Raw genomic sequence first — 13,082 nt, forward strand, 5'->3', positions numbered from 1 at the left:
CAGTTAATTTACATATCTCCCTGATTAGCCAATGGGAAGGGTAGCGGTCGTACGCCAATTACCATGTTTCTCTTTTATTAGTGTAGATATTATATATATATTTAATACAAAGTATTTAAATATTTTAAATGGTCTAGGTCCCAGGTATATGGATATTTATTATATTAGCTTCTCTGCTTTTTTATGGTTTTTCTTAAAATAATGATTTTCAAAATATTATAAATTACAACTCCCTTTTAAAAGTTAAAATGTTAATTTTTGTATATGGAGACAAACTGTAGTCTAGTTTCATTCTTTTGCATGTGGCTTTCCAATTTTCCAAGCACATTTATTAAAGAGGCTTTCTTTTCTCTAATGTATGTTTTTGGCTCCTTTGTTGAAAATTATTTGCCCATGTACATGTGAGTTTAATTCTGGGCTCTCAATTTTGTTTCATTGATCTGTGTCTGTTTTTCTAACATAGGGGTGCATATTTCTTCTGTGCATATGTTTTCAAATTTGGGGGGGGGCATCTACCCAAAAGTAATTTGAAAATATTTATTCACAAAGATACATACACCCCTATATTTATTCAACATTATTCACAGTAGCCAACACATGGAAACAACTGAAGTGTCCTTCAATAGATGATTGGATAAAGAAGACGTGGTGATAGATATACAATGGAGTACTACTCATCCATAAGAAAAGATGAAATACAATCATTTACGACAACATGGATCGATCTTGAGAACATCATGACTACGTGAAATATGTCAGACAAAAAACGTCAAGAACCATGTGATTTCACTTATATGTGGGATATAAAACTGAAAGAACAAATGAACAACAAGAAAAACAAACAAAAAAACTCGTAAACACAGACAACAGTATAATAGTTACCAGAGGAAAGGGGAGGGGGAGGATGAAAAAGGAAAAAGGAGGTCAAATATATGGTGATGGAAGAAGATTTGATTTTGGGTGGTGGGCACACAGTGCAATACACAGATAATGTATCATAGAATTGTACACCTAAAACCTACATAATTTTATTAACCAATGATACCACAATAAATTTAATAATAAAAAATAAAGGCCAAAATGAAGGATAAAACAGCAGACCAAAAAAATTATATAACCTTACAATAATGTTTAAGGTGAAAATGAGTTGGGTTATCATGCCATAAAGTAGTATCTGCCTGAATATTGCCTTAAGAACAATAATACATTATAATTTCAAACACACTTGAGTGTCTTCATTTTTGTGTGACTGATATAAAAGTGCTGTTTGGCTCCCAATGCTATTATGAAAGTAATTGTCAAGGATAATGAGTTTCAATAAAAATATTTGCTATAGCCATACAATCACTAGGCATCTGAGATTATTTTCATGTTATAAAAAGTAAATGTAGAAGAAACATAACCTTTATTTAATTGATCCTTATTGAGCAGGTACAACTTTCTTTTAACTTATTTCAAGTGTTCTAAAATTTAGAAGTCTCAGCAGAAATGCTGGTTTTTTAAGAACTCTTACAATAAATCCATCGAAATAAGAAAATTTTCCAAATAACCTTCACTACATTTACATGTTAGCTTGTTAGTGCCAAGTACAATTACAGCACATTTCACATAGTTCCACCTAATGCTTCATAACCCTGTTGTTAATAGGTGTTGCTAGTATCCCTGGCTTATAGATGAAGCAGTAGACACAGAATTATTTAGTGCCTTGCTTGAAGCATACAGTTAGGAGGTGGTAAAACGGGCTCCAGAATCCAAGTTATTAATTCCTCCACCACATTGCCTCCAGGAGACCATGACAATGCTGCTCAGATGCAAGTGGTCTCAATGCAACATTTACTTTGACATATAATCCTCGATTTTAAATTTCAGAGATACTTCTATTACATTAAAACCTGACTTGCTCATTTTACCAGTCAGAAAACTTGGTTTTCACGAGTTGGACTACACTATCAAAGACCTGTCACATCATTAGACATCCTGAAGAATTACTGTGATTCTAAGTAGGAGATCTTCATAAGCACCAGGAAAAGGAAATTGATTTTTCTCAATCTGTTAATGTATCAGAGATCAAGCATTCTGAATTTTGGCACCAATACATTCTGCCATCCTAATTGTTCTAAGCTATATATTGATCCAGTATATTTACTATGGCTTCACACAGGGGTGCAGGCTCTTCGTCAATCACCATCTTAGAAGAATGAACTCTAAGTGTCAGGGCCACAAGGGAGGAAGCAGATAATGCTAAATGCTACAGGCTTGTTGGGGATGAACCATCAATCATAAACCAAGATGGCTTCTTTTTTTCCTTTCTGTTTTAACTTTCCCACTAAAACATCACAGTAAAGTTTTAAGATAAAATATGCTAGAAGAAAATGGAAATAACCACATATTCAGGAAAAAAAAATTCCTATTACCTAGAATCATTAAAGAGACCTTAATCTTGGAAGAACCAAATCTAGGACAAAGGGAATGACTAAGTGGGCCTCCACTGTAATGACTAAGAAAAGAATTCAGAAGAAAGGCATTCAAGAAACACCAGAGTCCTGAATTACAACTTTGCTTCTTAATGCATCACCTGAAAGTAGTATGGCCTCATTCTTTAACCTTATTCTTTCAAAGTAGTAAGATATAGACCAGTAATGATATTAACTCACTCATGAAGCATCTACAGTAGTAATGATCCACAAGAAATGATCAAGACATTCTCAGATGTGGCCTGGAGCATTCAATTTACGTTTCTCTTACCTATAATGCTTCACCACAAATCATGTCACTATCCACATAACTATAATCACCCTTTGGCACTGGGATTTAGGTAAATCCAATGTTGGTGGCCAATAGTCACTTAAAATCTTACCCTCTTCCTTCTCTAAAATCACAATAAACGAAAACAGTTCTTCTCTTTTCCATCATTGAGTTTTACTTAGAATAATACAGGCAATATATCTTTCTACTTATTTTCTCCCTCTATTCAAGCAAGTAAACTATGACCTAGAACAGTGATGGCGAACCTTTTGAGCTCGGCGTGTCAGCATTTTGAAAAACCCTAACTTAACTCTGGTGCTATGTCACATATAGAAATTTTTTGATATTTGCAACCATAGTAAAACCAAGACTTATATTTTTGATATTTATTTTATATATTTAAATGCCATTTAACAAAGAAAAATCAACCAAAAAAATGAGTTCGCGTGTCACCTCTGACACGCGTGTCATAGGTTCGCCATCACTGACCTAGAAGCTAAATTAATACATCCTCAATATTCATAGCAAAGTGTCAGAAAGTGCTAGAAGAGTGAGGTAGAGTGAATGAGACATGGGGCGAACACCAGCTGCAATGTGATCTGACTAAAACAACTGGCCAGCAGCAGCAAGTAAGGGTTTGTCTGGGGGCCGGAGAACAAGACAGTGGAACAGACGCAAGTACGCTCACAATAACATGTTGCAGCCCTAAAGAAGAAAGAAGAGGTTATGTGGGAATACTCAGAGCCTGCAAGGAAGGCCCAGGCATCATTCCAAGTGCATTGTTGAAATGGCCATCCATGAGTTCCAGGCTTGAAAAAAAAGGACAAGTGAGTTGGAAGGATACTAATACCAGTGAGAACACAGAGGTTCACTAGCCTAGGGTTCATGCAGAGCATGAAGGGTTCGGGAGCTGTGAGACCATGGTGCAGGTAGGAGGCTGAGTTCACATATCTGGTAATACCTAGCATATTGTCAACATGAGGTGGACACAAAAATCAGTGTTGGCTTCATCTGAAGTTTGTAGGTGCCTCGGGGGATTTCGGAGTTCATGATAATGTAGGTGGAGTGGTGGTAACAAGTCCCAACAGAGACCTACACTGCTGACTGGCTGGCTAAATGAAGTTGAAATGAGGCCATGTAGCACCAAAGTAAATGACAATGTCACTGCAACTAGTGGCAGTGGAGTAAAGATGATTTTGAAGTCACATGGATTGTGAGAAAATGTTGTAAAGTTGACTGATGATAGGAAGTCTTGACCCAAGTGGCCAATTTGGAGCTCCATTCATAACAAATGCTAATGCTAATGTAATAGTATTTTAAACTACAAGATGGACAAAGGGGTGCTATAATGAACACCACCAAGTAAGAATTAGGAAAAGGACTCACTGCTGCAGTGTCAGAAGAATCAGGTAACAAACATAAAAAGGAAATGTGATTCCTGAAAGAAGCCGAAAGGGACCCAGAATGCTGAGGTTTTGAATCCTAGAGTCTCTGCATCTTTCCACACTGCTGGCTGAAAGGTCTGCACCAGGAACTGTCTATCTAAAAAGAACCTGTTTTTCTGGGCCTTGAAAAAAGGCTGATGCAGAGACAGTATTATAAAAGAGAGGCATGAAAGGGAAGTTCTGCAGGTGGCTTAATGAGATGCATTGGAATGGGTGGGGAACCGAGGGAACCTGACTAGGAATATGTGGGACTGCCAAGTTCACAGCAGCTCCGTTCTTGCTCCCAGATGTTTTCTAGTCCACAAAGGACCGGGTGGAGTGGGAGACACTCGTCAAAGAGCTCTGGGAGAGTTTTAGTCAGCGAGGATTTGTCTCTCATAAAAATTCCCACTGGCTTACAACTTATGCTTTATAGTTATGACAGTGAATTTCAGTTGTTCAAAAGGGAGGTAAATGCTTATAATACGTGGCCATAATGAGTATATACCAAAAACACAAAATAAACATTTCATAATGAGCTCCAGCAGTTCAAAGAAAGATGGTAGAAAGTGCTTCTGCAATGGTCTGGCCTGGAATTTGGTCAAAGTAAGCCACTGAAGAATTCCAGACATAACATCCTAGCAGAAAACTATCAACGTGCCATCTCTGCATGAACACTGTGGGCAAAGTCTTTGATACAAAAGTCGTTGTCCCATCACCAGGCAGGATGATGACTGATCTGGTATCTCCAGGTCTTTCCCAGATTCAGACCAAAGTCCTGGACCCTAGAATGTTCTAAGGCCTGAACAGCTTTGTTCTCTCATTTTCTTGGGCTGGCAGTGCCAGTGAGTCATCTCTTGTCAGTCAAGTAACAAATATTTAGGAAGCCTCCACTATGTATTATGGGCTAGGGACACAGTGAGAAGGAAATAGTCACACTGCCCTCTCAGAACTTAGTCTAGTTGGGAAGACAGACATACAACTACTCAAACAAATGCTTAATCTACAGTTTGGTTGGAGCAAGAAAGGACAAGTTCATAATCCCAGGAGAGCCTAGAAGATGGGACCTAGCCTCACCTGGGACAGTCAGGTCAGGAAATGACACTTAAAGGGAAGGACAAGTAAAGCTGACCAGGCACGGTGATGCGCAGGGAGAAGCTGAGTGCTCACTAGGTAGAAGGAGGAGCCCTGCCTCAGATACAAAGGTGCACTCGCACCTGCACCCGTGCTTTACAGCAGCGGCGTGTGTCATCCACTAAGGCGCTTCCACCAAATGTGCCCTGACTGGTGAAAGAAAAGAGACGACAGAAACAAAACAGGGAAAAAGTAGAACAGGAAGTCCTGGTGCTAAAAATAGCTGGCAGCCCCAAATGTGAGCGCCTACAACCTGAGTCACTGGTGAAACCTGCCCACAAGCCTAGGTCATTTCCATCAAGCAGTTCAAACACATACACACACACACACACACACACACACACACAGGCAAAAAACAACACAAAAAGTACAAAACATAAAGTAAAAAATATTGCCCTAGCCCGTTCAGTTCAGTGGATAGAGCATCAGCCTGCAGACTGAAGGGTCCCAGGTTCAATTCCGGCCAAGGGCACATGCCTGAGTTGCAACCTTGATCCCATGGCAGGGTATGCAGGAAGCAGCTGATCAATGATTCTCTCTCACTGATGTTTCTATCTCTCCCTCTCCCTTCCTCTCTGAAATCAATAAAAATATATTTTTTAAAAAAAGTAAAAAATATTCCTTTTGCTTGGTTTCCGACAGCTGAGAACCATGGCTATTTTCCTTAAGTCAGACCAGGCAGCCAACATTAATCTCAAGAAATACAAGGCCCACTCCTTTAATCGCATTTAAAATAAAAAGTGAGGTGATCTGACATAGTGTAATTTATTTCCTTCACTTCACATGACTAAACTACAGGGCATAGCAATGAGTATCTACCTGTCATCTAGTACAGCTGACCCGCATGAATGAACACAGGACAAGGATTCAGTCACATAGGCCCCCTGTCGGGAAGGGACTGCACAGGCCTGAGAGATCAGGAAGCCTTCCTGGAAATTTTCACTCACAAGCAAGTTAAGGTAAAAGGTAGGAGCTCAGACCATAGAAGGTATCTCCACAGAAAAGAGACTGATTAAGAGGCTGGAACAGACAAAAAGAATATGTCGGCAGAAGTGATCAGAAAATGCGGGACATCGGATTACAAATTACCATTTTAAAAACTATCATTGAATGAGCCCCCATTATTTTCCAGAATGTGCTATTATATATTATCTTTAATCCTCACCACCACCTGTGAGCGTGATTTTATTCATCTCATTTGACAGCTGAGAACCTGAGGCTCGGAAAGGTTCAACAACAGGAACATGCCTATTTCCACAGGCAGTGCTTTTTCTGTCACATCAAACAGTCTCTCACCCCGACCTCAGTCTGAATTTCTAATAAACATTGGCAAATCTCAACTGTGGCCACTTACTACTAGTTAACCTCATTAAACTTTCCCCATCATATGAACTGGCATCCTGACAGTGGCAGGTCCTGAATTTCTATAAGTCTATAGTAAAGGGGATCAGAGGCAACAGTTTGTAAGGAGGAAACATCTCTTGAAGTTGCCCTTTTACTCAAATTGTGTGCTCACCTTGTTTTAAAAGGGGCCTGCAGAGATTCTGACACTTCACCCCTCCTCCAAGTCACCCCTTAACAAATGCACTTGATTCCTGACCTTGAAAGTAATCCTATGAGTATAGATGTGGCAGCCTCCATACTGTTACTCCCATTGATGATTTTAGGATGACAGGTTCCACTGACTATCTTGCTACTATTTTATTAGGCCAGCACCTTAATTTAAGGATGAATCTAGCCCTGAGAGCCATACATATTCAAGATCAAAACTGTGAAAAGAATTTTCCTTGGTTTATACTTCTAGGCTCCATTCTCATTTCACACTCCACCTCCACAATGGACCTGGCATGGTAAATTCTTTGGAATCTAGACAGAATCTATTAGAATTCTCTCACTAACAAAATCATTGCTGGGAAGACAGCCTAAAAATAGAACTTTCATTCTACAGTCATCAGAAACATTCAGTGGTGTTCTGCTAAGTATTTCAAACACAGTGTCCATGTTCATCTGTGATATGCTCTGGGCCTTTGCATCTGGAGCTGAGCTATAATGGGGTGTGTCTTGCCTTTTGAATTTGGCAAGTCTAGAACATAAACCTAACACAGAGAGTGTCCAACACAACCTGGGCTCTTTTTAAATGCCTTGAAGATCTGAGAATCAAAATGGACTCTCTCAATAAAATTACCTTTGTTGCTATAAAGGTATTAGTTTCTGCAAAAGACAATATCGAGGTACTGAACAATCACCTGTACAATCTTAGGTAACAATGAATTAAATTTGAACTTGCTCCTGGAGACAAGCTGATATTAGTGGAAATGGATACTCCATTTAACCTTCCAAAAAAATAATGCCTAAGATTTATCGGCTGGGAGAGTCTCACCAAATACTTGTGGTTAGTTCCTATGGTTGGAACAATCAGCTGTGTTAGCCCCATCAATTACAGCTCTTAAAATAGCACACAATTTTTAAGCCTTTTAGTTTTACCTAGCAAGCAAATTCCATTATGTATGGTACCTCAGGATGCAGTCACATAGCCCCCCTGTCGGGAAGGGACATTGGTTATGTACAGGTTAAATCCTCTTCCTCTTGGACACGGTGATATGTATGGTAATTTCCACTTCTTAATACAGAATGCCTGGGAGACAGTTATACTCACTCAACAGATATTTATAGAGAATCCACTGAGTACCAGCCATAAATTAGATATTATGATCCATGTTCTTGACATCCCCTATTTTCATATAAATGCTTTGAACAAAACATTATATATAGAGTCTCTTTAGCAAATACAAGTTATACCAATCAATTTGACTTTAAGATTTCCTTCTCATAATAGGGATCTTGGATATTACTGTTTTTCTAAACTATACTTTTGCCTCATTAGCTGTAAAGTTCTAGTGCTAAAACCTCTTGTCTAGGACTAAAATGGCACAAACAAGGACACTGGGAACAGACAACGGCCCAAGTCTTACAGGACAAAAGAGGAAAAGAAACAAGGAAGTGTGTGATAATAATTCTAGAGTGGCATTCACACTTCTTGACACAACATTCCTCTTTGAAAAGCAAAAGATTCACGATTTACAAAGAGGACATTTCAGTTGCTAGATCATCACCTATCCAATAGGAACATAAATGGTAAATGGTAGATTATATTTCATTCGGAAACCTTAACTGGCAGAAATTCTACCTTTGCAGCGGACACGCCAAAATAAGAGAAGCCACTACAGGCTCCATAAATACACATTTTAACAAAAAGGGAGGGGTGGGGGAGAAGGAGAACAGTTTCTCAGGAGTACTGTGTCCTGATTTCAAGGAGAAATTTTATTCCTTTACAATCCAACCTGCAGTTAGCTAGCAAAAGGGACAGAAGGCATTAACTTAGATAGTAATAGTCAATTGATAACACCTTGTAAACATACACCTTCATTTTCCCTCCAAAGGAAAGGATAAATAGTATGATGGAAGACACAGAACACAGTAGAATCCCTGGTATACTGTTAGATAAGTGCAGTGTGGCAGAGAGTAATACGATTAATGTATCAGACACACCCAAACATAGTACTGTCTCCTTCAGAGTAGCTACCTTGGGAGGACCAATCTATTATTATCAACATTTCTTATAATTTCTATGTGAGAAAGACCTTCAGAGTCTGTGAAAATTACGTTTGAATGTTAAATTTACCTATATTCAATAATGTCCCATGCACTCTACCAGGTACTTAGAAAGAGTACTCGAATAGTCCTGGCCTATAAGAGACTTAGTCTAGAGAAGGAGCGAATGTGTGCATAGACAATTTCATTACACTATCAGCCCTTCCCTGACTTCATTTATATTCTTGCATTCTTTGTACATACTTGTCCTCCTCCACTAGGCAGTTGAACATTCTGAGAGCAGAAACCATGCCAATTATCTCTGCATCGCTGCCACATGCCCCGGCAGAGTCATCTGCACAGAGTGAGCATTTAACAGATGTGGGTTAGGGAGGAAAAACATCTTATTACTTAATCATCACACTGTACTCAGCAAAATTCACCATAAGACAGGTGTGTCTCAAAATGCATCCAAGGGTATTTAGGCACTGCAGTATCTAGTCTCTCCTAAGCTGGTCCGAAGGTCAGCATTACTTGGAGGCTTGGGTTCTGAGGCATAAGAACCACAGCATAAGCCCAACTCACTCTCTATTGCTCTCTAAATGTCGTAGTCAGTAATAGCAAGGCAGGTAAAACATTTACATTTCTATCAATTACATGGGAGAGAAATCTCTCCTTCAATAATCGATCCAGTCTACCAGCTCACCAAACTCCTGTCTCACCCCATCAGGTCATTTTAAAGCCATTAATGGAAATCCAGATGGTCATCGGCATGTTCATTCCTACTGACAGGAGAGTACCTACCTAGAAAGATGCTACTTGTCCTTACCCCAGGCAATCCTGGACAGAGCATTTAGCTTACTGAATTGAGAGAGCAGGCATCGTTATTCTTAGTAATGACAGAACAAACATACTAAGCACAAAAACCTGGTTTGGACATGGTTAGCTGATTAGACCAGGGAGTGGGCAGAAAACAAAGCTTCTGAAGGTTTAACAGTCGCGCATGGGAGATAGCCTGTGTATCATTTTGCTGTGATGCTTTGGAAATAATAATTAAGAAAACAGAAGTACATTAAAAGTTGTAAAAGATGGTATAGGCAGCTTACTGGTGACTGGTAAGAACACTCTTCAGAGCAGGCAAAAACATTTAAGTGGAAAAGGAACAAGGAAAGTGTCTCTTTAAAGAAGGGAAAGAAATTGTCTCTAAATCCAGGTTACTGTGGTCCCTTGCAGGAAAGAGACTACCTGGTCCGTGACGCCCTTAAGCACCTTCACCTCAGGACTCTACTGTATCTGACACCAGGAAACAATTAAGGATGGACATAGCAGAGTATGCAAATTCAGAGGGCCACAGCTCTACAGACTAGAGCTATGTTGTCTCATAGTCACATGTGACTATTTAAGTTGAAATCAACTAAAATTAATTAAAATTTAAAAATCACTTTCTTTCAGTTGTAGTAGCTTTATTTCAAGTGTTCCTAGCCACATGTGCTAGTGGTTTTCATTATGAACAGTACCTACACAGAACATTTCCATCACTGTTCTACTGATGGACAGAGCTGGGCTTGAAAGTGAACACTGCTATTGCCAAAAGGCCAAATGATTTGCTACTCACACTGAAAAGTATTGTGTTTTCATCAAGAGCACACTCTGGCTCAACTGTCTAATTCCTGTGCAAAAAAAAGAATCAGTTAAGTCACCTTCCATTCATAATAGTATCATTAGATTCCTGGGGTTATTTGGTCCTTGGATAGAAGCTATGTCTGACAGTAAAGCAAAAATCAACTACGGTACTAAGATTTCTACTGATTAAAACTTTCCTGTATATATATTTTTTTAAATGAAGAAAAAATATACTCTTGGATTTAAAGTAGACAGTTTCAATTATATTTAATAAAAGCAAACTAAGATTCTGTCAAGAGCCAGGAAAAAGAAAGCCAGTAGTCTTCAGACAATGCATTCTATGTAAACACTCATTCTATCATTGCTTAAATATTTACTTGCTGCCATGTACCACTCAGAGGAAAATTTGATATCTGTGTGACAGAACAATTTGAATGCAAGCTAAAATTTAATCAGCACATAGAAACAACAAAGCATATGTATTCACTTAAGAGAACAGCTTATATATTTTCAGGGAAGGGGACTGCAAGGATACTGGAAAACTTAACATGCAAGACTTAGAGCCCTTCTTCAAAAATGCATGATGTTGCCATCTCTGACATTTACAGCCTTGGTGGTGCATAGCCTGGATGGGTCTGAGACGAAGCCAAAGATTATGCAGTACCCAAGCCTTGAGAAGCAGGCAAGCTGCTGCTGCATTTCATCATTATGGAAACAAACACACAAAAAATAGCACAAGAAGCAGGCCTCTCCTTTCTGTTCAGGAGCAAAGTTACCATCAGAAGTGATAAAACCTCATGGTCCCCTCCCTGTTCCCTGGCTTTGCCCCCTACAGTAGCACTCCTTGTTTGTTTTCCTTCTCTTCGAGCTCTTGGCATTTCAGACTAGAAAAGGAAATAACATCGTGACCTTCTGCCCATGGAAAGACTGCAGTCCTAGGTCACTTGATCTAACTCATCCCTTTCAAGGGAAAACTCACCTCATTTAACAAAAGTCACCTGATGTACCCAAGGAAGGTGGGGAGAGGTTCATTTCAAACTTGATAACTCCTATCTCCTCCCCCTGAGGAGGACAGAGTCCCTGGTAACTGTTTAAGTGATCATGTGCAAATTAAAGCTCTCCGCCAGGAAAGTAGCTCCTGTCAAAAGGCAGCTGATCTGAAACCTACCAAATCTGCTAAAATCTCTTCCCCATTTCAAGTGTACATAGCCCTCGGGTGTGTCAATAACACCATCAAAGTGTGCTAGGAGGTCACAAGCACACACTCCACACAGCATGCACCACCAACACAGTTTGTAAAATGTGCTATAGGCAGCGTGGGAAATGGGCTGGCTCCCACCAAAGGGCAGAGCTAATGCATACCTTTCGGTCTTCTGGAATTTCCATTCTTTTGCTGTTCATCTTCCTCATTAATGGTGAATAAACCAAGGGGAATTGGCCTTGCATTGGTCTTCTTCAGTCTCTCTTGCCGGAGAGCTGTAGCTGATCCAGGCATACCGCTGCTACTTGTTTTTTAATTATTATTGTATTAAAAATATATGCTTATGTAATTGCAGCTCCCAGGAAGCTGCTAGTTTCTAAGCTGCCCGATCATTTGAGCACTTGTAATAGATCCCCTATGGGTAAACAGTGTGCAGACAGCTGACAGATACTACCAGCCAGTTGGCAACTGAGGCCCTGCAGTTCCCCCTCACCTAGCAGCGACCCCCCCTAAGAGCCCCCTCCCACTGACTCCCCACAGGCACATGTGCTAGCTCTGGCTCTCTCTTACACACACACACACACACACACACACACACACACCTTCCAGAAAAGCCCTATAAAAGGCACGCAGGTTCAGATGCCTCCGTGCACTGCCGAACCTGTTCACTCAGATCCCCGGTTCTCCTTCCTGCGGCAGCACCCTTGCCCAATCTTCTTCCTGACACCGCACGAGAAAATATCCAGCACACAGCACGGAGGGGAAAACAGGATCCACTGCCATTAGCAGTTGCCCTGACAACCCTGACATGTCCTAATCAAGGAGGGCTGGGAGCGGCTCCATGTCCTCGGAGAGAAGAGAAGCCGCAGCCTCCAGGATGCGGGCCCTGGGAACTCACCAGCAGAGGGTTACAGAGTGAGGCGAGGCAGCCAGTCTGCAGGGCAGCTCCCTCTTCCCCTGAGCAGCGGCGGGCGGCAGGCTGGGAGGAGGAATGCAGTTCTGCTTGCACAATCAGCAGCAGAGAGAAAAGGGCTCAAGGCAGGAAGGCCTTTTCTTCTTCTGGGGGCCAGATTCTTCTCTGGCAACAATGTTTGCCAGTCCCTGGATGAAGGAAGGCACACTGGTACCCGACAGCTCACTTCACACTGGGTAACACATCCCAACTTTCCGGACATTCTTACAACCCCAGTGTCTGTATAAACACAAGCCTGGCCACACCTGAGACCCTCTAGTGAAGACAGGAAGGAGGAGAACCGTACCTATTCTCAAATCACAATTTAGAATACCCTTTCTACAAGGCGAGTAGATACAAATGAGACTACAACCCTCCAAAGGGAGAAACAACTGCCTGGATTCTATCCAGC

At 40.6% G+C, this 13,082-nt stretch overlaps 1 protein-coding gene across 8 annotated transcripts in view; it reads right to left on the reverse strand.

The window, feature by feature from the left end:
- The window catches only part of MAP7 (microtubule-associated protein 7), a 123,983-nt gene extending 111,096 nt beyond the window's left edge, over nt 1-12,887 (reverse strand). For 5 of the 8 annotated variants that reach the window (XM_014533866.1, XM_005859057.2, XM_014533864.1 and 2 more), the window contains exon 1: nt 11,880-12,241. In XM_014533866.1, coding sequence (XP_014389352.1) covers nt 11,880-12,012 — 133 coding nt within the window. In that variant the 5' untranslated portion in view covers nt 12,013-12,241. Of the gene's footprint in view, nt 1-11,879; nt 12,242-12,379 lie in introns of those variants that run through there. The other 3 variants (XM_005859054.2, XM_005859051.2, XM_014533867.1) reach the window with 3 other exon arrangements.
- Nucleotides 12,888-13,082: the final 195 nt, after the last annotated feature.

This window comes from Myotis brandtii, unplaced genomic scaffold (genome assembly GCF_000412655.1).
Source record: "Myotis brandtii unplaced genomic scaffold, ASM41265v1 scaffold123, whole genome shotgun sequence".
Lineage (NCBI taxonomy): Eukaryota > Metazoa > Chordata > Mammalia > Chiroptera > Vespertilionidae > Myotis > Myotis brandtii.